Source organism: Leucoraja erinacea, chromosome 8, assembly GCF_028641065.1.
Source record: "Leucoraja erinacea ecotype New England chromosome 8, Leri_hhj_1, whole genome shotgun sequence".
Taxonomy (NCBI): Eukaryota; Metazoa; Chordata; class Chondrichthyes; order Rajiformes; family Rajidae; genus Leucoraja; species Leucoraja erinaceus.
The window spans coordinates 31,608,301-31,636,108 of record NC_073384.1 but is presented as its reverse complement, the minus strand read 5'-3'; the positions used below and the strand labels follow the sequence as shown (position 1 = coordinate 31,636,108).

At 44.1% G+C, this 27,808-nt stretch overlaps 1 protein-coding gene across 5 annotated transcripts in view; it reads left to right on the top strand.

Annotated features, from left to right (window-relative positions):
• Positions 1 to 27,032, top strand: part of ltbp1 (latent transforming growth factor beta binding protein 1) — a 295,601-nt gene extending 268,569 nt beyond the window's left edge. For 4 of the 5 annotated variants that reach the window (XM_055639325.1, XM_055639326.1, XM_055639327.1 and 1 more), the window contains 3 exons: positions 10,607 to 10,768; positions 21,832 to 21,981; positions 23,138 to 27,032. In XM_055639325.1, the coding sequence (XP_055495300.1) occupies positions 10,607 to 10,768; positions 21,832 to 21,981; positions 23,138 to 23,307 (482 nt within the window). In that variant the 3' untranslated portion in view covers positions 23,308 to 27,032. The remainder of the gene's footprint in view (positions 1 to 10,606; positions 10,769 to 21,831; positions 21,982 to 23,137) is intronic. The other variant, XR_008723852.1, reaches the window with a different exon arrangement.
• Positions 27,033 to 27,808: the final 776 nt, after the last annotated feature.

Below are 27,808 nucleotides of genomic sequence, written 5' to 3'. Positions count from 1 at the left end.
CATTGCTCCAGATTCCATTGTTGAATTGTTTCATGATGTTTCTGCCAAAACTTAGCAAACAGAAAATTAAATTGGCAGTACCTAAAATTAATTGAAATACCTAAGCAAGTGAAACATTTGAATTGGAGTCATTACTTAAAGTACTTTGTTTCAAATTCTTGATTGCATATTTCTCTCATCCAGAGCAGACTTGTTTCTCGTGCATTTTATGAGCATTTTCAGACCCCTATCTATATATGCTGGTAAGCATAAACTTAGTAAGAATGGAAGCACTTAAATTATCTATGTTTTTGATTTGTTCGGTCAGCTGCACATAGGAATATTTTCTTATCCAAACTAGTAATTGTAACCTCCTGTTCCCCTCTGGCTTTCTGTGTCTGATTTATTTTCACCACTTGGTCCATATTGTCTATTGCCTCAAGTTCTCCTGGCTCTACTGAACCAATGGGAAGGGAACTGTGGAGGTTCAGCACACTTATCTATATCTCATTGATGTTGTATATTACTAAAACTCTCATCTTGTTTGTTCGTTTGCAGGTTTGTGTTGTACTTCTATTTGCGCTAAAACACGATAGCGCTATAATTTTTGGCCCACCTTACCATTGTCCTGTGGTATAAATGAAACAAGATTTGTTCAGATTGATGGTACATTTTAAAATTTATTAACGTTTAACACTTAAATTAACAAAACAGCGCCAGTTGGGTGAAGGTTCCCGTGCGCATATTTACTGGTGTCACAAAAAGGCACCCAATGGGTCCTCAGCCATGCCTGCACAGTTGGGGCTTTTCCAGAATTCAGATTGCATCTTTTTTTCACAACGACGACACGTGCAAGATTACTTCCATTTTACTGTTGCTCCGGGCCCGCGGAGATCAACTGCCTTGGTGCTGAGGCTGGGGCTGCATCTGTGGGTGGCAGCGGCCGGCTCTGGGGGCGGGGAGAGGCCGCGCTGACGATCCGGGGCCTGGGTACTGAGGCTGGCTCTGAGGCAGACAGCTGCTGCTGCTGCTCCAGATCTGTGCAGCGGGCTCTGGGGGCGGGGAGAGGCCGCACTGCAGATCCAAGGCCTGGGCGCTGATCCTGCCTCTTAGGGCGGCAGCGTTGCTGCTCCGGGCATGCAAGGAGGGAAAGGAGCAGCACCCTCAAGATCCTGGGGAGGTGAGGAGGGAGAGTGGAGGGATTGAGGGAGAGGAGGGGTTAGGGAGAGGGGGGAAAGTGGGGGAGGTGAGGAGGGAGATTGGGGGATGGAGGGGAGGGAGAGGAGGGGGTAGTGGAGGAGGTAGGGAGTGGGGAATAGAGGAAGAGGAGGACAGTGGGGGAGGTGAGGAGGAATAGTGGGGGGGATAGGGGAGGTGGGGGATAGAGGGAAAGGAGGGGGGTAGGGAGGGGAAAGGATTTATGGAGGGAGGGAGGGAGTGACTGAGGGTAGGGGAAAGGAGATGGAGGAAGAGGCGAGGGAGGGATTGGTGGAGGCGAGGAGGAGAGGTGAAAGACGAGGGAGGGTGAAGAAGAGGGGGAAGGAGTGCTGGGCGATGAGGGCAAATAAGCCGCGCCTGCGCAGTTGGGGGCTATGGGTGAGTGGTGGATTATTGCGTTGGGGGAACGGGTTGCGTTGGAACGGGTGAATGGTGGAATATTGCGTTGGGGAACGGATTGCATTGGGGGACCAGGCCTCCTGTGTGACAGGGACCCAACGGGTCCCACTTAGTCTAGTTTAAGATAAAGACGGGGAGGAAATTTGTCTCTCAAGGAGCGGCGAAGCTTTGAAACTCTCCACCCTAGTGAGCTGTGGAGGTGGAGCCATATGATGTGATATTGATTTTTCAACGTGGATTCAAGACAGAAAAATGGAACGGAGACCAGGATCAGATCAGCCATGATTTTATACAATGATTGGGCACGTTCAAGGGCTAGTATGGCCTATCCCTCTGGTTGACATGGTCTTCTGCTGGAAAATCATGCTTCCAGCAGCCTCTGCGAGTCGCTGCAAGATTGCCCTGCCTGTGGCAATGCTGGCCATCGATAGCATTGTATGTATCAAGCCTCTAGGTGTGGATGCAGCTATTTGTCCATGTATTTTGCTCATGTTGAATTTCAGCACCAACCAACGATTAAATAGCACAGAAAAACAAATGAGGTGATTCACAGTATAGGATAAAAGCATGCAGGCCAGAACATAACACAATAAATGCGTTAATGAGCTAAAAATCCTGAAATGGTGTGCTTCTTAGGCTTAAGTTCATTTTCTCGTTTGCCAATCTTGAATTGCTGTACAGCCAAATAAATAGTTTTGAAATGCAGTCACTGTTGAGACACAGCAGGGTACATCAGCACAGTGGTTAAGTTACTGGACTGTTGATCCATGGTCATGAGTTTAAACCCCTCCAGAGCTGCTGGGGTAGTTACATTCAAGTCAGGGAGTCATAGAGAGATACAGCAAGGAAACAAGGACTTTAGCCCCACTGAGTCCTTGCCAACCATTAACCACCCATTTATACTAATCGTATGCTAATCCTTTTCTAATGCTCCCCACATTAATTCCCCTCAGATTCTGCCGCTCACCAACATGGCAATTTTACAGTAACCCAATTCACCTAACAACCCACATATGCTAAGGTATGGGAGAAAACTGAAGCATCTGTGGAAGAATCTCATGCAGTCACGGAGAGAATATGGCAGCAGCCAAGGGCAGAATTGAACTTGGATCTCTGGCACTGTGAGGCAGCAGCTCTACACACCATGCCATGTGCTGTCACAAAATACATTAAATAAATCTGGAGTTTAGAAGCTAGTTTCACTAATGGTCACTGGACATTACCAAGCTTCCATTAAAAACTCCTCTGATTTAATGATGTCCTCCAGGGAAATAAATTTGTCAAATTACGCAGTTCTGTTTACTCATGACCCAGACCCTGCAATGTGGTTGACCCCTAATTGCCACAATAGTTCAGGAAATTTGGAATGACTAATAAACCCACAACCCATGGATAATTTTTAAGACTTTAGTCTGCACACTTCATTATCTCACAAGCATCCGTGTGATAATAACCAGGTAAATTGTTCAAATGATGTTGATTGAAGTGCTAACAATGAACAGGACGATGGGGAGAATACTCCTGCTCTTCTGAGGAATATTGCTAGTGGAGCAGATATGACCTCAGTTTAACGTCTCTTCAACATTCGGACCCAGCCCCATTGCCAAGATTTAAGGGCTTGCTTAGTTCATCACTGGAGTGTCAGCCAAGATGTTGATCTCTGGAGTGGAACTTGAACCCACAACCTCTAACATATTGGCAAGAGTGTGGCTGGTTAGTTCACTCGATACAAATTCTACTTTGCCTTGTTTGAGAACTGCAGTGAAGGTGGAGTCCTGGAGTCTGTGGTAATCGGACAATGATTGTTGTGTTTCAACACAAATATGGTTGATGATTAAATGTCCACTGAGGTCACCCATCAAGCCAGCAACTCCCATGTTCTATGAATATATTAAAAAAGCCAAAGGGGTGTCCAAATATTCAAGCAAGGAAGGGTTTTAACAAGGCCTGAAAGAGATGGAGGAGCTGCAGTTGACGAGAAATAATGAAGCAGTGTTCCAGATTCTGGCAGTAGTCACATTCCATGTGGATGTTAGTCATCGACATGGTGGACAACTTGGAAACTTTCAGCAGATGGCAGACCGCTGATGTTGGGTTTAAGGTCAAAGTGCTGATCAAAGGGATATTTCAACCGTCCAGAGTGAAATATTTTAGGTGTTCAGGCCTGTGGTTGTCTGCAAGGCTGGATGTTGAGGTGCACTAGGCTGCAGAGATTGTCTCTTGCAGCTTTGGTTGTCATTGGGAGATACAGGTTGGAGGGAGATCATTCTAGGTTATACATTTGTAATATCAAGTGCCTGATCGCATCTCTTGCAAATAAGGGTTAGAATAGCTGCTGAACCAGCTGTGTCTCAGGTAATGCTTTAATGCCCCATCGCTCAAGCTAGCAGCTTTGAGCAAACCTAGCCTAAGCTGAGAAATATCGTTCATCTCATCCCATGCCTTTTAATTCTCACTTAAATTGACCACTTGTTCTGCAGAAGGGTTTCGGCCCAAAACGTTGCCTATTTCCTTCACTCCATAGATGCTGCTGCACCCGCTGCGGTTCTCCAGCATTTTTGTGTACCTTAAATTGACCACTTGTTTGATATGGTGATATTGTTTGAGTAATTGCCTTTCATTTGGAAGCCTTTTCTCCCATCAAGGTGGTGAGCAGGCAGGGTCCTCCACAATGGGAAACACAATTGAGAATTGCCACGTGTGTACAGATTTCAGAGTGTGTGCTCCAGCTGCCCTCTAGTGATCATTTTTTTATCACTCTGCTTAAGCAAGGTCTCCCTTACTGCCATTGGGAAATAAAGTGTACCGTATGAGTGATTTCCCTTCACCGCCACAGACTGAGGCTGTACTCTGATGCAATTTTTAGCTTTTGGCAAATCCACAAAATGTTCCATTTCTGAGGCACCTTCATGGCCAGGAATGATGGAACAATATTGCACAGGAATGGGCCCTTTGTCCCACAATATTTGTACCAAACGTGGAACCGTTAAACTGATCTCATCTGCCTGTACATGAGCCTTGTCCCTCTATCCCTTGTACTTCCATGTGTCTATGTAAAAGCCTCTTAAACACCACTGTCGTATCTATCTGAACTTAGGCTTAAGTTCATTTTCTTGTTCAAAGGTACTTTCCTGCAAATTCACAATCACAATAATACTTTATTAGCCAAGTGTGTTTTGCAACATACGAGGAATTTCATTTGCCAAGTCAGTCAAACAAATAAAAAGCAACGGAACACACAAAACACGTTTTAACATAAACATCCATCACAGAGACTCCTCCACATTCCTCACTGTGATGGAAGGCGAAAAAAAGTTCAATCTCTTCCCTTTGCTTTCCCGCGGTCGGGGGCCTCGAGCTCCGTTTACGCAATGATCTTGACTCCCGTAGCCACGGGGGGATGTCAGCTCCCCCGCGCCAGACGATCGAACCCCGCGTTGGGCCTGGTCGAACCTTCCGCGACGTTGGAGCTCCCGACATCCATGACCTCTCCCGAGATTGCGAGCTCCCGATGTAAAGTCCGCAGGCCGCAGTTGGAGCGATCCCAGGCAAGGGATCGATTCCGATGTAAGTCCATGCCTTGCTGTAGGGCCCAAGGACAGTCCGAGGAGGCCTCCAGCTCCATCGATGGTAGGCCGTGAAAAATGCAGCCAGAAGGCATGGAGCAGCCACTTTAAGTCAAGTCAAGTCAAGTCAAGTTTATTTGTCACATACACATACGAGATGTGCAGTGAAATGAAAGTGGCAATGCTCGCGGAACAACAAAACAACCAAACAAATTATAAACACAATCATAGCACACATATTATTTTACATAATAAATAATAGAAGGAAAAACGTTCTGTACAGTTAGTCCCTGGTGAGAAAGGCGTTTACAGTCCGAATTGCCTCTGGGAAGAAACTCCTTCTCAACCTCAACCTTTAGGTATTCAAACAGTGGCTGCAGCCTCACGCACTCCATATACACGTGGTACACAGACTCTTCCAGCCCGCAAAAGTGGCAGGCGGCTGGCGAGTCTGTGAACCGCGAGAGAAACAGGTTGCAGGGAACAACAACCAGACTGTTGGCGGGGCTGCCAATCGGTCGGCGCCCCTGGTGGTCTGCAAGGCTGGATGTTGAAATTAAGAACAATATTAGTATACCACAAAACCTCTTCCAACAAGGATGCTAATAGAGATGGTGATGATCTTCAATAGTTCAGCCTGCATCAACATGAAAGGAAATTGATTTATTGTTTGGGCTCATTGCCCTTAATCAGGACTGGATTTCCTCTCTCAGACATTGTGAGTGTTTCCAGCATTCTCATCAACTTGGAGTAGTTTTAGTAAATAAAACAAAAGTTAGAACTGAATTAGGTTTGGAGAAAATCAATTAATTAGATTACTGCCATATGTGAGCAGCAGAGACAGCAATACATAGTGAGAGGGGAAGGTTGGTGATCTTGTGCTTGTACATGACTGGGTGATTATGAGCTCAGTACAGAAAGTGCATTTAGAGTGCCAGTTTATTCCTGACGCTGCTGCTTTTCGTTTCCATGACTATGATCTTTGAATTACTTCACTTTTTAAATCCTCTCATGTGATCGCTGCCAAAGCCAGTATTTGTTCTCACCCCGAGGTGCCCTTGGAAAAGTGACAATAAACTGCCTTCTTGCACCGTTGCAGTCCTTACAGTGAACGTGCTCCCATAATGTTGTGGGGCAGAGAGTTCCAGGATTTAGGCCCAGCAATGATGAAGAACCAGCGATATATTCCCAAGTCAGGATGGCGTGAGACTTGGAGGTGCAAGCAATGACATCACCCTGCAGCAGAATCCCTTGAAGTGCTTTGGAGCAGAAGTAACAGGTTTGGGAGCTGCAGGTGGAGAAGATTAAAAGCCTCTTGGTGAATACTCTGGATTTGACACTGAATCTAGTTTACATGCTTCGCTAGAAGCTTTGCAGCAAACTGAAGCTGGTCTTTAGAGCTGTATGTGCATATTCAGTTTTGGGGCTGCACTTGGGCTTCATAGTAACCTTCGCTGAGAGATGCATAGTTTGGCTGCATGTTGTACTCCCCTTCCAAGATGGAGTTCTATTTTAGATGCAGGTGCAATGTGCAGCCATGACTGTATTCAGGGCTGCCAACTCTCACGCATTGAGTGTGAGAATCATGCATTTGACGAAATTCTCACGCCCTCACGCTGATGACATAAGTTCTCATGCTCAAACCTAAATATATAAATATATAAATAAACAAAGTCGCGCTCCTCCACACTCACCAATGAAAATAGTTTTCTGTCGGCGGGTTCCCCGTAAAGAACGAGCAATTGGCTTAAGCCCATTATTTAAAATGGCATTGTAGACAAAAATTCTGGAGAAACTCAGTGGGTGAGGCAGCATCTGTGTCTGAGTTTGCCCCTTCTTCAGACTCAAGCATTTCTCCAGCATTTTTGTCTACTGCTCTATAGATGTTGCCTCACCCGCATTCACATTCCCGTGCAGATGGTGTGATAGGTGAGACACAGCCGTGGTCACAGCACCGACCCCCCCGAGGCACCGCTCACACCTCCCACCCTCACCTCCGGGGGCTCTGTGTCCGGCAGCCGCTCTGTCCACACTGCATGGAGAGTTAACCCCGGCCCAGAGCCAGGACCAGACCAGGTGAGTGGGGGCATCGGTGCCGCCTCTGGAGCCGCAGGGATGAATCACAGGCTATAGCTCCGCTCCGATGCCCGACCCCCGGGTCACTGTCGCTCACCTCCCCCAGACCCCCGGGTCACTGGGCCAGCCCCTTCACCTGCCCCCAGACCCCAGCTCCGGACACAGAGCAGCTGTTGCAAGCACTGATACACACTCTCACATAACCAGGGCCTGTCCCACTTACGTGTCCCGGGGGGGGTGGTCGCATTGAGGGGTCCCGCGGGGGGGGGGCGCTTGGGGAAGATGGGGAGTAACTCAGTGAGACCGGCAGCATCCTGGAGAAAACATCTTCAGTCTGTAAAGAAGGTGACCCTCCGCTCACTCGAGAGATGCTGTGTTACTCCCGTATTTTTCACTGATCTACACACTCTCGCACTGGGAACCTAAAGGGCCTGTCCCACTTATGTGTCCGTGGCATGCAAATTACGCGACCTCGTGGTCGCATTGAGCCACAACGGTCCCGCGCGAGTTCATGCATACGCACATCCGTCTGGAGCGCTTGACGTCATTTGAAGATGGACACAAAGCTGGAGTAACTCAGTGGGACCGGCAGCATCTCTGGAGAAAAGGAATGGGTAACGTTTCGTGTCGAGACCCTTCTTCAGTCTGTAAAGAAGGGTCTTGACCCGAAACGTCACCCATTGTTTTAAAGGGAGATGGGCCAATGCGGGATAAATGGGGTCCCGATGGGTTGACTCCTGAACATTTGGGATGAAGGGCCTGTGTTCATCTTCAGATTTTCTAGAAAGGGTGCAATTGCTCTGGGGATCCAGGGGCGATAGAAATATTGTGAGGGCTGGAATTTATTTTATTATGAGAAAATTGGACCTGGGATTGTATTCTCTGCAGCAACGGAGGTGAAGAAAAGATTTAGTTGAGGTGAATAATATTATGAGAATAGGACCTGTTTCTCTTAAAAAAGAGTGTAGGAAGGAACTGCAGATGGTGGTTTAAACTGAAGATAGACACTAAAAGCTGGAATAATGCAGCAGGACAGGCAGCATCTCTGGAGAGAAAGAATAGGTGATGTTTCGGGTCGAGACCTTCAGACTGAAGAGGTTGAAAACCAAACATAAAACACAATGACATCCGAAAGAAGTGCAGGTTTGTAGGTTAATTGTCTTCTGTAAATTGATCCTGACATGTAGGATACAACTGGTGTATTATAGATTGCTGGTCGGTGTGGACTTGGTGGGCCGAAAGGCCTGTTTCCATATATATGTTTTACATATATATCTTAATTTTACTGAACCATATACAGTTGAATATGTGGCATTATTTTCATCTTATTTCTAAGGGTAAGTTTGATTGATTTATTTGTGCAGAACAGCGATGGAAGTCTGACTCCTCTTGCCTTGTTTCTATGTTTTTGTTTCTCTATAGATATGATTGAATTATAATCTAATTTCCATACATGAATATACTAACGTCATTCATGTGCTGTACCTGTTGATCAGAGCCTGGCTCTACTGTGGAATCTTATTTGGAATGTAATTTAGCCTAACCTTTTTCATACCTAATCCAATTTGAAGCATAAATGTTGCATTCATATGTAAGTTAAAAGACTCGCTACAGTATGCACCAGATTGCACAATTTCAATCTGAAAAATGCAAAAGCTCCCCCCCTCGGTCGCTACGCTCTCTCGCAATTTCTCACTCTCAACTCTCACCCAATGTTGGCAACCCTGCTATACTTCAGCGTTTGTGCATGGACATGAGGATGAATTTCCACAGTAAGTGGTTTGCAAGGATAATGTGAATACAGTCCTTTTCCCAGTAAAGGGAAATGAAAAATTAGAGGGCATGATAAGAGGGAAAAGATTTGAATTGGGCCTGAGGGCATTTTCTTTTCACAGAGGGTGGTAGAATGCGCTGCCGAAGAATGTCAGAGAATAACAAACATTTGGACAGGCACATGGCTAGAAAAGTTTTAGTGGACTGCTAGACCAAGTACAGACCCGTTGGGTCTGCTCCCCCAATGCTAGAGGGGGAGGGAGGGTAGAGGGGGAGGGAGGGTAGAGAGAGGAGAGGTGGAGAGGGAGAGGTGGAGAGAGGGTAGGAGTGAGGGGCATCTCCCTCCTCCAACCCCCCCACATAGAGCAGCACCAGACCCTGGAACTCGGCCTGGTTCTCGTACTTGGCCGGGCCCTGGCTGTAAACTCCAGCCATCAGTTCGGCCACCGCCTGGGCTCCAGTGGGCTTGCCCCTGACCCCGGACCCAGGCATGTCCTTGGTTCCAGCGGCGGTTTCTTTTTCGGCCCCGGGTTCGGTTCTCACTCCAGCTCCAGCACCACCCTCCCCGTCGGACGGCAGGCGCAGGTAGCGGCCGTCACACGAGTGTGCTGGAGTTCCCCTCCCTCCAGGAGTGTTCCGTCCTGCCTTGCGAGTCCATTGTGATGTCACGCGAGTGCGTTGGGGTTCCCCTCCCTCCCGGAGTGTTCCGTCCTGCCTTGCGAGTCCATTGTGATGTCACGCGAGTGCGTTGGGGTTCCCCTCCCTCCCGAAGTGTTCCGTCCTGCTTAGCGAGTCCATTGTGATGTCACACAGGTTTTTTTTCTGAAATGGGTGAGTTTTCTGGCTTTTTAAAATACTTTAAAGAATTAAAAAGTCCGGAAATATAGGTGGGAATGCGACGGGAAGATGTGAGTAGAATGTGTGAAAATATGAAGGCTGTGGCCTAGTGTTTGGAAAAAAATAGGAAAATAGAAATTGACACATACACATACACACACACAGCCACAAACAAGACAAAGTGTTTTAGTAATAGTATAGATGGGCCTAACATGAGCAAATGGGACTAACTTAGATGGGCATCTTGGACAGCATGGATGAGTTGGGCTGAAGAGCCTGTCTTCATGCTGTGTCGCTCCAAGACACTCTGAGCACTGCTTTTCCCCATTCTTAATTCCACTTGAAAAGTTATCGGGGAACCATTGACCTGAACCGCAGTGCTCTCAGATGGAGTGTTTTGAGACCCAACTGCAATAAAGGTACACCAATATATTATTTATTTGCAAAGGTTTAACAAATAGACATGTGACATTATGTTATATGAAATCAAATTCAATATGACATCTGGAATAAAGCAGAAAATGATGGGAATGTTTCTCAGGTCAGGCAGCATCCGTGAAATGTTAACATTTCAAGCAGTCAGGATTTTAATGAGAAAGGGGTAAAATATATTTAAGATACTAATTAAAGGGGAGGAGAAACAACAAGGAGGGTCTGTGATAATGCCTGATCTGCTAAGTAGTTCCAGCATTTCCTACGTTCATTGAGCAGCTTTTGGTTTTGGATCATTTTAACATAACTTTTTTTCTTTACTACAGGTGACTTCGCCCAACTCTGTAATCTTCCCATTAGTAATAGATGGCACGAGTATGGCCGAGATGCATTGAAGCCCTTCCAGCCTGACTATCCAGTCTCAGCACCCGAGTATGACTCCGAAAAGCCTTTTTCAGAACACATGCCGCTCTTTGTCGATGAAGGATGTAAGTTGAATCCCTCTCATGCATTTTGTTTATTTGGAAAGGAAGGATAGCAAATGTCTAAATTAGAATCAAAAGAACTTAAGAAGGTCCAGATTTAAAATATTATAGGACCATTAGGAAAGTTATATCGGGGTAGCAGGAGCAAGGATACTGGTTGTGTGATGCTGTGTAAATGTAGGAAAAGTACATATGAAGGTGTTCACACTGGCAAAGGAGATGGACAAGGGCAGAACGTTCAGTAGGGGAATGCTTAGTAATTGGTTTTAGCGTATCGAATTTTAACTCTCCTTCCCATTCAATGCTGAATTTTGACTCTCCTTCCCATTGTCATGGTGTCAGGGGTTATGGGGAGAAGGCAGGGGAATGGGGTTAGAAGGGAGAGATAGATCAGCTATGATTGAATGCCGTAGGCTTGATGGGCTGAATGGCCTAATTCTGCTCCTATCTCTTGTGGCCTTATTGCCACACTGACCTGGTTGCGAAACATTTTAATTCCCCTCCCATTCCCATTGCATTCCTTGCAATCAATCTCTCATCTCTGATGGCCAAAACCTTAAATTTGTGTCTGTTAACCTTTGTACCAAAGCTAATGGTACCGCTGTCCTTTGGCCATCTTCCCAAAACCAGTCATGATCTCACACATTGTCGAATCTACCGTCAATCTTCCTTGCTCCAAGCTTATCCATCTGAACCTGTAGGTAAAATCCTTCATGCCTGGACCTGTCCTTATGAATCTCTTGCAGTTTCCAGAGAAATTATGGTTTGTGGCTGAGTCCAGGTCACACCCAGAGTTCTGAGATCTGGAATGAGATAGGGAAGAAGACTGGGCAGGGAAACCTCTTGAGGAAAGATGAAAACAATGGTTTGAATGTTTAAATCCTCACAGGCCGCTTCACTACTTCTAAATGTTTCTGGTCATTAAAGCAAACAAAAATATTTAAATAATTTTAAAATATATCGATAAAAAGTTAATGATAAATTATTTTAAATTCATCTGATAGAGATAAATTACTTAAAAAATTATTGATTAAGATCGTGAAAATCAAATAGCTGTAAAGAGAGAGAGAGAGAGAGAGAGAGAGAGAGAGAGAGAAATGAAAGGTGGTGACACAGATGGAAGGGACAATGATGCAGCCAGAAGATTTACTGCCTCACAGCGCCAGCAATTTGAGTTCAATCCTGAACTCCTATCCTGCTGGTGTGGAGTTTGCACGTTCTTCCTGTGACAACGTGGGTATTCTCTGGGTAGTCTGGTTTCCTCCCGTATCCAAGGACATGTGGGTTGGCAGATTAATTGACCATTGCAATTTGCCCCTGGTGTGTAGGTGAGTTTTCCCATCAGGATGAGAATGTGGAGAGTATAAGTGTTAGTATAGGATTGGGATAGATAAGTGGTTGCTAGTCAGCACAGATACTGTAACCGTACTATATGATCAATGACTACATTTAAATGCTTGATGCATTTCGCTGGTGTAAATCTGAAGCAAGGTGCATTACCAAATGCTCTTAGACATGGCGTGGAATCCAGGTGCAGATGAGGAGGTCAGATACACTGTCATCTGATCTCCAGCTTGTTCTGTACGTACTGCAGCCGCAGCAGTTGGAATGTTCCATGTGAGCACTGCACGTGCTATAGAGAATCGGGCATTTGCTCCAGCCCACAGACTAATGAGGAGCGAGAAGGGCTGTGCAGGGCGATGACTGGAGTGTAGACTAAGAGCCAACATACTAAATGCCTTCTGTCTGTGCTGGAAGTGTCGAGGCTTTTACAAATGCTCACAGGTTTGAAACAAATCCTGCAGCAGTTTTTTGTAACATGGCGGTTAGATCCATCTGCTCAGCTTGTTAGTGATTAATGATGTGTAAGGCACATAAAGTATTTGTTTGATGGATTTCATCTGTTGCATTATGATATTTCTAAGGGAAGAGATTATTTTATTCTTAGTTGGTACTTGGCGAGTGGCTGGTAATAGTGTGGAAAATACCTTTAATGACGCACAGACTTCCCTTGTTCATTCATTCTCACCTGTGGATGTAAAACAGAGAATTGGCTTTGAGTGAGCAACTGCAAGAATATTCCTCTCCCTTTCCTCTCATTTTCTCTATCCCAGATGGGGTTGTTAACCCGTCAGGACTGCTCTGGAAACTTCAGGGATTAAAAATCAATCATCAGCACATGATTATAAACAATGATGAAAAAAAATCATACAACTATTGAAGAAAAAAATCTGTGATTAAATATGCTGCTTGACTGACAGTTTAACTTACATATGATGAAAGAATGGATCGACTGGGCTTATATTCACTGGAATGTAGACGCATGAGAGGGGATCTTATAGAAACATATACAATCCATAAGGGATTGGACAGACTAGATGCAGGAAAAATATTCCCCATGTTGGGGGAGTCCAGAATCAGATATCACAGTTTAAGAATAAGGGTTTGCCCATCTAGGACTGAGATGAGGAAAAACCTTTTCACCCAGAGAGTTGTGAATCTGTGGAATTCTCTGTCACCAAAGCCAATGGAGGTCAATTCACTGGATGCATTCAAGAGAGAGTTAGATGTAGCTCTTGGGGCTAACAGAATCAAGGGATATGGGGAGAAAGCAGGAATGGGGTACTGAATTTGGATGATCAGCCAAGATCATATTGAATGGCGGTGCTGGCTCAAAGGGCTGAATGGCCTACTCCTGCATCTAATTTTCTATGTTTCTATCTTTCTTACAGCAAAAGTCTGCCCTCTTTATACTCACCTATTATTTTTGTACAGAGATGCTGCCTGACCCGCTAAGTTACCACAACACCTTTGTCTGTGTCAGTATTAACAGGGACGTCCTCCAGTGGCCTTTATTCCTCACTCAACATTATTTGATCATTTTCATTGTGCTCTTTCTAGAAAGTTGGTGTGTGAAAATTTACCATTAATTTTGAACAGTGGCTGAACTTCCAAATTATGTCACTCGAACTTTAAGCGCAAATTAAATGCACTTACGGTAGACACAAAAAGCTGAAGTAACTCAGTGGGCCAGGCAGCATCTCTGGAGAAAAGGAATAGGTGACGTTTCGAGTCGGGACCCGTCTTCAGACTGAGAGTCAGGGGAGAGGGAAACTGGAGGTACAGAACAAATTAGAGCCAAATGCACTTAAGGTTGTTCTGCGATTCTTTGATTTTTGTCACACCCTATATTTTGCTAGATATTTCATGCAACATTTGGGAAAAGTCTCCAAAATATTTTCAGACCTCAATTAATTCTCACCGCATGCCAACAGCCTTTTGCCCCACATGCAACCACTAATTCAGAAAAACCTATTTTTGTAGAAAATAGCTGCCATTCTCTTTAAGGGCTGCTGTTCGGCCTAGACGTTCTTCCAGATCTTTTTATAGTTTTTAACCTGTATAAGTAGATCCTGTGTTTAAAGATTTGGAATGCATTAAATGTGATGGGGTTAAATGTTAAATGCCTCAAATTTTTCAGATCCCTTAATATAAATGGCAAACTAATTTCAGCTCCAGAAGTTAATAACCCTGTGTTACTCATTGAGTAACGATATTGGTAGGTTAATTTCCATCCAGCCTGTTACTCGTTTGCAGAAACACAAATCTTGCCATCTTGGCAACGGGATCAGACTATTCATTCTATGATTTCACAAAAAACCCCATTGCAGATTACTTCTCCCTTATTTAGAATTAGCTTGAACAAAAAGACCTGTGAACAGATTAAATCTAACTGATAAAGGGGAGTACAGCATGCCAACCAGCATCTGAAAGAAAGGAATGTTGATTACTTTTCTGCAGATGGGTGATAACGCACTGACTCCCAACAGTCGTGGAGGATCTACCCTGGAACTTTAACCTTTCTTTTCTTCCTGGTACATAGAAACATACAAACATAGAAATTAAGTGCAGGAGTAGGCCATTCGTCCCTTCGAGCCTGCACCGCCATTGAATATGATCATGGCTGATCATCCAACTCAGTATCCTGTGCCTTATCTCCATACCCCCTGATCCCTTTAGCCACAAGGGCCACATCTAACTCACTCTTAAATATAACCAATGAACTGGCCTCAACGACATTCTGTGGCAGAGAATTCCAGAGATTCACCACTCTCTGTGTGAAAAAATGTTTTTCTCATCTCGGTCCTAAATGATTTCCCCCTTATCCTTAAACTGTGACCCCTTGTTCTGGGCTTCCCCAACATCGGGAACAATCTTCCTGCATCTAGCCTGTCCAACCCCTTAAGAATTTTGTGAGTTTCTATAAGATCCCCCCTCAATCTTCTAAATTCTAGCGAGTACAAGCTGAGTCTATCCAGTCTTTCTTCATATGAAAGTCCTGACATCCCAGGAATCTGGTGAACCTTCTCTGTACTCCCTCTATGGCAAGAATGTCCTTCCTCAGATTAGGAGACCAAAACTGTATGCAATACTCCAGGTGTGGTCTCATCAAGACCCTGTACAACTGCAGTAGAACCTCCCTGCTCCTATACTCGAATTTACATATATGTAAATAGCTTTTATTCCTACCACTGAGTCTTGCGCTGTGTCAGGGAAAGTAGGTCAATGCCACAGAATCATCAGTTCCCGCACATGACCCCTACTCTTGATTTCAGCCAAACCATTAATGTGATGATTTAAAATCCCAATTTTTGTTCAATTTGCATGCAATAATGTAATAACCGAATGTGACAGCACCTCCAGGGAGGGGGTGTAAAAGTGGTGAGTGTACAAGTGAGAGGTTGAAGATGTCGGTGATGAATGTGGCCAGTTCTACATTTCACATTGGCTCTCAATTTCATAAACCATCTAAAATCTCCAACTGGACTGGCTGCTTTCTGAAAATTTACCGCCATGAATGCAAATCAGACATCCTCCACCAAGATGTACGGGACAAAGCTAGAGGGGGATGGGGGGACTGCCTAGGTGAAACTTTTTTTGCCTACTTAGAACAGGCCTAAGAAATATTGAGGTAATCTGGCAGAGGTGTTTCATTGCCAGAGATTAGCACTGACTTTGGCTTGCATCCCATTGACAGTACATATACCCTGCAGAATACTTGAGCAGTTAAGCAATTATCATTTTTAGTTTCAGTGTATTTTTTGAAGCAAGTATTAACCCAGGATTGGAGAGTTAGGAGTTGAAAAGTAATGACTATACATCAATACACAGGCAGTCAATGCCATCTGGTGGCTATGTACAGGTCAAATCCTTAATTTCCCGAGCTGTGGTGTAAAATGTTTTTGGTTTATTGGTGTGTTCCATGCCTTGACAACCTTTGTCAAGTTATGTTGTTAAGTTCAACTTGAAAAAACAAGGCAGAATTATATAACTTATGAAAAACAAACACTTAATGTACTGAAAATACAGGAAAAAAATTAAGAGGCCAGGCAGCATCTGTGGAGAGAGAGCTGAATGAATGTTTCATAAGATGGCATTTCATTCAATGGTAGATTATTACCCTGAAATGATAAGTCTCTTCCTCTTCATGTTGAAAATGTTCCCAGTGCTTTCAGTTCATGAAGATCTGCTTAGTATTTCCAGCCCTATCTGGTTCAAAATATCCAGTCATATTCGGCCTTTAGATTGCTTGGTTGCACATAACGTGATTCATCAATAATTTCTAACCCGAGGATCAAGGAATATCTTTCCTCCTGGTGAGAAAAGGAAAGTGGGAAGAGTTTTCTTCTGTACAAGATTAGCTCTTCATTTCCCCTCCCTCTGAATCAGTTCTCATTTTCTCCACTAATCTTGGACAAACTGCTGTTAACAGTATGGAAGTACCTCTTGCCTCCTTTTCCCTGAGTCATAGTCATACGTAGGGGCGCCACATGGATAGCAGCCTCTGCCTACAGTCCGTCTGTTTTTCTGTCTTTTTTTAATTTTAGTCAGTTTTAAGTTTGTTTGGAGATTTCTTTAGCTTTTCTATGTGGGGGAGGGTGGTAGGGTAAGGGGGAAAATGTTTCCCAGTCACTTCCTGGCGAGGACGTGACTATTCTCAGAGTCGCCTCCTCGCTCCCCCCCTCCTTGCGGCCTACCAACTGGATTGGCGCGGCCTTTCCTGCCGGGGACCTGGAGCAGAGCGTCAGCAGCGACGGTGCAACGCTGGATACATCGCGGAGCAATCGATTGCTTACCTGGATCGCCGTTTGAAGCTCCGGAGTGTTGGGCCTGCTGCTTCAACATCGGAGCTGTGGTTTGCAGAGCTACCAGCGCGGGTGGCGCTGACTTCAACACCGCGGAGTCCTTGGGCCCTTTGCTGAGGGCCGCCAGCATTGAATCTCTGCCCAGCGCGGCCTGTGGACTTCGGGAGCCGCGGACTCCAGTAGGAGGTGGCAGATTCGGATGTCCAAGCCGCTGGGAATGTCCTCCAGTCCCGACGTAGGAGTTCGAACACCCCGGCGAGCGCGCCTGAACATCGGGCCGCCCGTAGCGGCGACAGCGGGGGGTTTGGGAGACGCACATTATAATCTTATAGTCTGAATTCTCTCTCAATGTTTACATTGTAGAGGAGATATTCGTGAAGCTGAGCTTATTATCTCGCTTATGTTATTGGAAAGGGAACATCAACAGTCTGCCAGCTTTGTTAGTGTACTGAAAGCGAAGGTTAGTGCATTTTTGCTAGCTTTGCAATTTAATAGAAGACGGTGAAAGCCTGTCTTAGTTTCATCGGAATCGATTTTGTATTTTTAAATCATTATTAACTTCCGTACTACCGCGTAGTGAAAAAATAAAAATACCAAAGTGCAGAGTATAGTGTTACAGTATTATAATGTTACAGTTACAGAGAAAATATGCAAGATCTGCAATGAGGTAGGTTGGAAGATCAAGGCTAGCTTATGAGAGGACAGTTCAGTAATCTGATAACAGTGGGGAAATGGAATCTGGTGGTACATGCTTTCAAGGTATTGACTCTGCTGTCCTACAGGAGAGGGGATGAGTGGAGGTGACTAGGGGGAGAAAGATCCTTGATTATATTGGCTGCTTTCCCGAGGCAGTATGAATGTAAATGGCCGAATTCCTTAGTCTCCTGAGGAAGTAGAGGCGTTGGTCTGCTCTTTTGGCCGTAGCTTCAATGTAGTTGGTCCAGGTCAAATAATGGGAACTTAAAGCTCTTGGCCATTTCACCATTTATGCTGTTTGAGGCATGGTATAGTTTAACTAATATAGAATATAAATGCATTTACTATTTTGAGTTAAATTCACACAGGAAAGTAATGGATTCGTATTTTATTAATCATTTCAAAAATGTGCTTCCTTTTGGAATGAATATTGTAATTGTTCAGAACATGAAGAAGCCAAGAGAGGGGCAGAGGGAGGGAAAAGTTGCAGCTGCACGCTTTAATCCTGCCTTGTGAATTCTTTAACATTTCTCTCAGTTGTGTAGTCTTCCTTACACTGGCACTTCGAATGGAACAAATCATCCCAAATTCTCAGTCTGGACAGTAACAGATGGTGTCCACCTCTGCACTCTGCAGCTGAAGTAACCACCAACAATTTGGCTCTCAGTGCTCACATATCTGCCACACATCTGTCACCAAGAAAATATTTTATAGTCCTCCATTGCAAATGACTGGGTTTACTTATATGAAGCAGGGAAATGGAGGAAAACATGCTCTGTCTGAAACTGTTCAGGGCTGCACCACATCCTGTGTGTGAAATATAGTGTGAATTCAGGTTGAGATTCAGGCGGGTTCTGTTCATTTAAAGGACAGGTATGACCATATCATATACAAGTGTTGATGCTACCCTGTCAACATGTGCATTTCCCATTCTGGTTAGCATGCAACAAAAGCTTTCCACTGTACCTCGGTACACATGACAATAAACTAAGGTACACAAAAATGCTGGAGAAACTCAGCGGGTGCAGTAGCATCTATGGAGCGAAGGAAATAGGTGACGTTTCGGGCCGAAACCCTTCTTCAGACTGAGAATAAACTAAAACTTGTTTATTTTCCTGACTCAATAATGTCAACCTGGAGAATAATGAAAAGCTGCCAAAACTCATTTCCATCCTGATATCGCGTCTGGATTTGAGTATTATATCTCATTCCTTCTATTTCTGAAAACAAGTGGCGAACAAGGAAAGATACCTCACACCCATGCACCCATGTCCTAATACGCATTGTCCCATTCACCATCCACAGTGCTTGCAGACTTCCACTGGCAAGTTATAACTCCATTTAAAAATCCTCATTCGTTTTTGCAAAGCTTCCTTCGACTTTACCTTCTCCTGTAAACTCCTCAAGCCATATAACATTATGAGATCTCAGCACTTCCTACAATTCTGTTTTTTCCACATCCTTGGATTTATTCACTGTGCCACTGGCAGGTATGCCTTCAGCTGCCAAGGCCACAAGTACTGGCATTCCCACCCTAAATCTCTCTACCTCTCTTACCCCCTTTGTGATGCTTCTTAAACCCCACCGCTGGCCGTCTTTGATCCTCTGGTGAATGCAGAAGAAATAGGAGGCTATTTGATACTTCACATCTAATTTGCCATTCATTGGGAATATGGTAGATATCTTACCAGACTGATTCCTGGGATGTCAGGACTGGCTTATGAAGAAAGACTGGATAGACTTGGTTTATACTCTCTATAATTTAGGAGATTGAGAGGGGATCTTATAGAAACTTACAAAATTCTTAAGGGGTTGGACAGGCTAGATGCAGGAAGATTGTTCCCGATGTTGGGAAGTCCAGGACAAGGGGTCACAGCTTAAGGATAAGGGGGAAATCCTTTAAAACCGAGAAGAATCTCTGGAACTCTCTGCCATAGAAGGTAGTTGTGGCCACACAGTTCATTGGCTATATTTAAGAGGGAGTTAGACGTGGCCCTTGTGGCCAAGGGGATCAGAGGGTATGGAGAGAAGGCAGGTACGGGATACTGAGTTGGATGATCAGCCATGATCATATTGAATGGCGGTGCAGGCTCGAAGGGCCGAATGGCCTACTCCTGCACCTAATTTCTATGTTTCTATGTTTCTATGTTTACCTTGTTATGAATTTCTTGCACAAACTCCATTTCACTATTGCTTTAATAACAAAAACCTATTGGCCTCTTTCTTAAATATACTCATTTAATGAATCTCCACTCAATTCCAAAGATCAATTATCATGTGGGCAAAATAATATCTGCTCAACTCTTTCCTGAAAAGTCAACCCATTATTTTGAAACAGTTCTAGGCATTACGCTGAAGAAAATATTCCTCCTGGATTAATGTCACAGAATCTGCTGCATTGTTATAAAAAAATACCGAGTTCACTAATCTCCTTCAGGGGAGGAAATCTTCCTTTCTTACCTGGTTCTAGCCTAAATGTGGCTCCAGACCCACCAATGTCATTAACTCTTTAATTGCCCTCTTAAATTATCCACCCAATCCCTCAATGAAAGAGCAGAGGCACAACTTTGCCAGTGGCATCAAATCCTGAAAGAAATGAATAAATGAAGGAAATGTTCTGAACATTACCACAAATCTCTTACTATACTTTTTTTTTCTATCACTTTATATTTCATCTGCCATGTCCTTGCCGGTCAACTTGTCCTGAAGCCTCTCTACATCCACCTCCCATCGTGCACTTCAACTCAGCTCTGTAACGTCAACTGACGAATATATTACGAAGATAGACACAAATTGCAGGAGTAACTCAGTGGGACAGGCAACATCTCTGGAGAGAAGGAATGGGTGATGTTTTAGGTTGAGACCTTTCTTCAGACTGAAAGTCATGGGAGAGGGAAACTAGAGATATGGAAGGTTACAAAGAGCATGTGAGGTGTGAAAAGGTCAAAGCAGGCGATGATCAAGGAAATGTACAATGATTCATTGCTGGCTGAAGGGAAGGTGACAACGGGTGCATACAAACAGTGAAATTAATCAGGACAGTGAAACAGGACAGTAGGAGAACTAGGATGGAGAGAGAGAAAACAAGGGTTACTTGAAGTTAGATAAATCAATATTTAAACTACTGGTTTGTAAGCTGCCCGAGAGAAATATGAGGTGCTGTTTCTCCAATTTGCATATGGCCTCACTCTGACAGTGGAGGAGGCCCAGGTCAGTATAGGAATGGGAGGAGGAGATGAAGTGTTTAGCAACCAGACCAACTTTCCCACTCTGACCAACATGTCCCATCTACACGTGAGTCCCACGTGAATATATTACACTTGGTTCCATCATCCAAATTATAGAGTTAGGTTGTGAATAGCTGAGGTCCCAGCACCTATGCTTGGGGCACCCCATTAGCTGTAGCGTCCTGACCTCAAAATGAACCATTTGTCTATTTCTGCCCAGTTAGCAATCCTCACTCCTTGACAGTATATTATTACCCCAATCACAGGTGCTGACATTTTGTTAAACATTCTTTATTTTCTTATGGCTTACCTCGGGGCCATTGTTGAAATAATGCTTTGGAATCATCAATGTTCAAGCACATGGTGACGGGGGAAGAAGAGGATATGACTACTTGGGCAAATAGTAGCCGAGTCTCTGACTTTTTGACTGTCACACAGGATTCAACTATGATAATTAGCTGCACATAACCTGAAATACCCTCACCTTTCAGCCAATCTGTGGAGATGGGTTGTGGTTTGGCAAATGTCAGGGTCCAGTTTCCACGGCAGAATATTTTGTTAAGAGTAAACAGTAGCCTGACAACATGGTGGCGCAGAGGTAGAGTTGTTGCCTTACAGTGCCAGAGACCCGGATTTGATCCTGACTACGGGCGCTGTCTGTACGGAGGTTGTACTTTCTCCTCGTGACCTGCGTGGATCTTCTCCGGATACTCTGGTGTCCTCCCACACTCCAAAGACGTACAGGTTTGTAGGTTAATTGGCTTTGGTGAAGAGTGTAAATTGTCCCTAGTGTGTAGGATAGTGCTAGTGTGCAGGGGGTTCACTAGTGGGCCGAAGGGCCCGTTTCTCCTCTGTATCTCGAAGCTAAACTAAAAGTAGCCAATGTAAAGGACGATCACTTTTCATTTTGATCCTGATAGGGGCATCGGGCAGTATTCATTCCTTAATGCATTGGAGCTTCAGCTGTGGCTCATGGTTCTGCCCCGGTTTCCTCTAGATCCACTCGAGAGCTTTGAGGGACTGCAGGCAGAGGAATGTGGCATTCTGAATGGATGCGAGAACGGGCGCTGCGTGCGGGTGCAGGAGGGATACACATGCGACTGCTACGATGGCTACCAGCTGGACATAACCAGGCTGGAATGTGTTGGTAAGTTCAGCCGCAATAAGTAGAAAAGTAATTGCTTAATGTGTACGAAGACAGTGTGGTCACTGTTAGGGTCAAAGCAGGATAATTGAAACATCTTTTTCAAAATCCTCCTCTTTCCTGAAATTGATTCTGACTCCATTCTTATGACCCACTGCAATAGCCTTCAATATTCCTATGTTCTTTTGTCTTTATTAAATTGACACCGAGCTACATTTTACCATCGTAAACAACTCATGTCTACTTTGTGCGCCACCCCCCCCCCCCTCCCCCCACAATAATTGTTCATTGTTGATCCAGAGAAGCCACTCTTGATAGTTGGCTGACCAAAATATAACAGCAGCATGTAGAACTGATCACGCACTTTAAGAAGGCAAAGCATAGCAGGCCTCTGCAGAAGTAACCATGCAACCATATGTTGTAAGACATTGGAGGTGTTTGGACACCTTAGGTTTGAACAAAATGCTTTGCACATAACCACACAATGGGACCACAATGGGACACAGGGTAGAAAGGTACCCCTCTGTTGTGTACGTTCAACACATGGAAAGATCACTTTGCTAGTGCTAAACTCTACTTCTGAAATTATTGAGAAGCTTTAAGGGCCTGTCCCACTTCCGCAACCTTTTAGGCAACTGCCCGCACCCAGCCATAGGTCGGCAAAAATTTTCAACATGTTGAAAATTCAGCGGCGACCAGAAAGACACTGCAACTCTTTGGGTGACTAGGAGACCTCTCACGATCATACAGGCAGCCCCTGGTGACATGTCACGGGGTGTCACCAGGGGGAATGTTGCCAGGGGGTTGCCTGTGTGGTCATGAGGGGTTGCCAGGGGTCGTCTGTATGGCCGTGAGAGGAGAGGTCACCATCCAAAGAGTCGTAGTGTTTTTCTGGCCGCCGCTGAATTTTCAACATGTTGAAAAGTTTCGGTGAACTATGACGGGTGCCAGCCCTTTACAGTCACCTTGCTAATCCACAGTTGTCCAAACACTTTCACTGTTGTCTGGTTGGCTCAAGTGAAAGGGCTAATTGTAAAACTGATTTGCCAGGTTCAGATAGTCTAGAAATAATTTTCTCCCAAATGTGTTTGCCATTAAATTAACTGTATTTAAAACATGAGTAACTTCCATGTGCTTCATTTTGTTTCTCTCACTTCAGATGTCAATGAATGTACTGAGCTGAATGACAAAATGTCATTGTGCCGGAATGCCAAGTGCATCAACACCGATGGATCCTATAAATGTGAGTGCCTGCCTGGTTACGCAGCCTCAGACCAGCCCAATTATTGCATCACCTCAGAGACAGAGAAAGAGTCTAAGCTGGAATAACCAGTGACGATCTTAGGCCACCACACCCCAGCCCCATGCAAATCTTACACTTTGCTAACAAGCAAAGAATGAACACTCGATCACATTGCCTCCGCATCCCCACCCAACCCTTTCCAAACAAAAAAGTGGAAAAGAACTGCCTGATATGAAGAGTCTGCCATCAGCGACTGAGGAAGGGGTGCCAAAAAAACATCGCATTTTCTCAAGATGGGAAAATAAGCCCAATTCTGTCAATGAACAGAAAGACCAAATGGATTCTTGTTACGTTTTTCTTTTGGGTAAGAAAAGGAAAAAATTTCTCAGTAATTTACCAGTAAGGACATCCAAAGCGAGAAAACAAACTGTATCTACAGTCATTCATTCAAAATAGTATTTGTTATTAGCACACAGTTTACACTATGTATAACGGCGGTGAAAATATTTTGTATTACTGTTGTAGACGTATTTGATAAAGTGCAGTATGTGTTATACTGCTTTAACTTTAGAGTTTTATGACAAATGTAAATTCTTTGATAGCAAACTTATAGTCTTTTTGTATGTTTTTTTAAAGAAAAGGTTGTGCTATTCTGTGTCTGGAACATTGGTCAGTGACAGTTTTTACCTTGTTATATGTCTGCCCTGTGGAGCAGGCATGTCATTGCTATAAGGTTTTTTTTTTAAAGTTTTGTACAACCATGGAGATGTGAAGTTCTTAGTTATGTTCTCCACACATTATATACTGTACTACAATCACATAGTTCAAACTTACCAGATCGCAGAGCTGCTACAGGCGGAGGATACCTGATGTGTATATTTACACTGAAGATGCAAAAGAACCAAATCATTGTATTGTAATTTGTAAATTGAAAATAATACACAAGCAAATAGCTCTTGTGTGATCATCTTAAAGCATATTAAGTTGTATTCTAAACCTCTGTAAAACCTATGAAATAAATCACTTTATGTAAGTGTACAAATTGCCCACTCCTGAAGCAGTGAAAGTAAATGAATGTATTCAGGACACTTGCATATTGAGGCATACTGAATACTGTAGTATGTTTACATAGGGAGTGATTGGTTTTAGTCACAGTCACACTATCCAACTCATTCCCACTCTGACCGCCCTGATCCCAACCACATATACTGTTCCAAAAGGCCAAAGCAAGTTCAAAGAAAACCATCCTATCTGTGACTAGATCTTCTAGACTTTAGCTGAGTTTAACAGTTTTCCATAATTGGGAATTGAATCTTGTTTTTCCTGGTTTCATAGTTTGTTTTTTTCTTTTTCTATTTATCAATTTATATTTTAACTCCTATCTACATCTCCGCTGGCTCCATCTTTCATTTTGTATGTTCCTTTACCCATTGCATCATCCCTTTTAGAATCATCAATTCATAAAGTACATAAGTAAGTCCCTTCGGCCCACTGTCACCACACTGACCGTCAAGCACCCAGTATACTAATCGTATTGTACACCAACTTTATTTGCCCACATTTTCATCAACTCCCCTTAAAATCTACCACACACCAGGGCCAATTTACAGTGGCCAATTAACCTACTAATCTGCATGTCTTTAGGATGTGGGAGAAAACTGTAGCACTGGGAGAAAACCAGCGCGGTCACGAGAACATGTAAACTAAAAATATGCAAAAATCGGAGGTCAGGATTGAACCCAGGTCGCTGGAGCTGTGAGGCAGCAATTTTACTTGTTGATTCACTGTGAAAACACATCTTTCCTGCATAACAGTGAGCAGAATTGTCATTTCATCTCCTGTTCTCCACACAGTAACATTACTTCCCCCTTGTTCTCCCTCCTTTTTCTGCATCTTAAACTTGTTTCATTTCTAATTTTTCCCAGTTCCATGGATGGCACAGTGACATAGCGGTAAAGCTCCTGCATTACGGCACCAGAGGCCCAGGTTCGATCCTGACTATGGGTGCTCTCTGTAGGCATTTTGTACAATCTCCCTGTGACCGTGTGGGTTTTCTCCAGGTGCTCCGGTTTCCTTCCAACTCCAAAGACATGCAGGTTTGTAGGTTAATTGGCTTCGGTAAAAATTGTAAAATGGTCCTAGTGTGCAGGATAGTGTTAGTGTATGTTGTGATCGCTGGTCGGCGTGGACTCGGTGGGCCAAAGGGCCTGCTTCTGTGCTGTATCTCTACAGTCTAAAGCTCTGAGGAAGGCCATAGGCCTGAGTGGATAATTCTGAATCTTTCTCCACAGATGCTGTCTAACCTGCTGAGTATTGCCAGCATTTTCTGTTTATCATCAGCTTTCAGTTGGCTCCAGATTTCATTTTCTTTCAATCCTCTCTGATGTAGATTGGTGCTGGAGGATGAGAGGATGTTAACTTTATGTCGCTGTTTAAAATTGTAGGAAGGAACAAACCAAGCCAGCTAGTTTAACTTTGGTGATAGGCATATTATTGAAATCGTCTTTGAGGTACTATATAACCTGAGCTTTGAAGGACACAGATTAGTCAGAGACAGTCAGCGTGATGGAATGCCCCTGTCCCACTTAGGAAACCTGAACGGAAACCTCTGGAGACTTTGCGCCCCACCCAAGGTTTCTGTGTGGTTCCCGGAGGTTGCAGGTGGTTGCCGAAGGTTGCAGGTAGTGGACGCAGGTAGGGAGACTGACAAAAACCTCTGGGAACCTCACGGAAACCTTGGGTGGGGCGCAAAGTCTCCAGAGGTTTTCGTTCAGGTTTCCTAAGTGGGACAAGGGCATAAGGAAAGGCTATGCCCGACTAAATCAATTAAAATTTATGAGAAAGCGAAAAGTGGAGTCAATGTGGACAAGAATTTGAACTAGTCTGCATGGATGTTGGCAAGAACTTGCATAGTGGGATGTTCAAAAGTAAAGGTGTGTTGGACCAAAAGGAAATAAGTAAGTGTGATCCAAAACTGACTAGAGAGCAGATGGCAAAAAGTAATGGTTAATGGTGAAATTTGTGATTAGAAGACTATTAATGGTGGAGCTCCACGTTGCTCAGTACTCAGTCTTTTGTTTCTTGCATATATGTAAGGGACAAAGATATTTACAGATGATAGTACCACCTGCCATATCATTGACTAGGAAGAAAGCATTCAATACGCAGTTGAACAGAGAAGCATGAGGTAATGCATTTGGATAGGTTCAACAATTGGAGTCTTCAATACATCGGGGAATATTAAGTGGGGAGGCAGAATGGAGAAGCCTTCAATTATATATTCACAATTCTTTAAATGTAGCAGGAAAAGTAGATAAAATGGTTAAAAAGACATACTGGATTATTTTGTAGAACACAATGAACTGGAGTAACTCAGCGGGTTAGGTAACATCTCGGGAGAACATGGATAGGCGACATTTCTGGTCAGAACCCTTCTTCAGACTGATTGTAGTAAGGGGGGAAAGCTGGAAGAGTGATGGGAGCTGGACAAAGTCTACCAAATGTTGGGAGAAAGCTGGACATGTGGTGGGGGCTGTACAAAGTCTGGCAAGTGTTAGAAACAGGGAACTGCAGATGCTGCTTTACATCAAGTGATACGTGAGGGGTGACATAGGCAAATGGGTGGACAAAGGCTAGAGATGAAAAGGAGAATAAAAGGGTAAGAAGTGGAAACAAAAGGTTGTCAGATAAAGAGAGAAGTAAAATGTAAAGCCAGAGGAAGGATATAGGTGGAAGGAGTCAAGAGGAGGGAGAAAAAGGGGTGGATAGTGAAATAAAAAGGTGCACTGAGGTGGTGAGGAGGCCAAGGAAAGAGAGGGGAAAGGGAAAAAAAAGAAGGGTTTGATATGAAAAATTGGAGAATTCAGTGTAAGTTGTCCAACCTATTTGTCTCCATACAGGATTATATCCTTTAATATGTGAGCAGGAAGTTAAAGCCAGAATTATACACAATGCTTATTTGGGCCATCATTTGACCATTGTGTACAATTATCATTACTACTATATAAGAATGATGTCATTGCACTGGAGAGGTGATTGGCAACATTTTTGCCAGGACTGGAAAAGTTTACCCAGAGGAAAATTGGTAGGATTTGGGCTATTTTCTTTGGAACAGGGAAGGCTGAAGTGAGGCCTAATTGACATGTATGAACTCGAGGGGCAGAGACAGAGCAAACAGGAAGGAGCTTTTTCCCTTCATTGAGCAGCCAAAAATCAGAAGGCTTGCGTTTCTGTTATTGGTAGAAGGATTAGAAAGGAGAGGATTTTTGTTTTCATCCACCAGGTCTGGAACTCGATGGCTGTAAGCTCAGAACCCATCACCACACTTGAACACGACCAAATGTGAATGAGAAAAGCCATGACCTGCAGAGCTGTAGACTAAGCACTGGAAGGTGGGTAGTCTCCGACTAGCGAGAACACAAAGTATGAATGGGCTCCCTGGTGTCATCATTCTTGGAAAATTCAATAAATAAATTGACAGGTACGTGGATAAGAAAGTTTTAGTGGGATATGGGACAACCACAGGCAAATGGGACTAGTTTAGATGAGACAACTTGATCGGTATAGACGAGATGAGTTGAAGGGCCT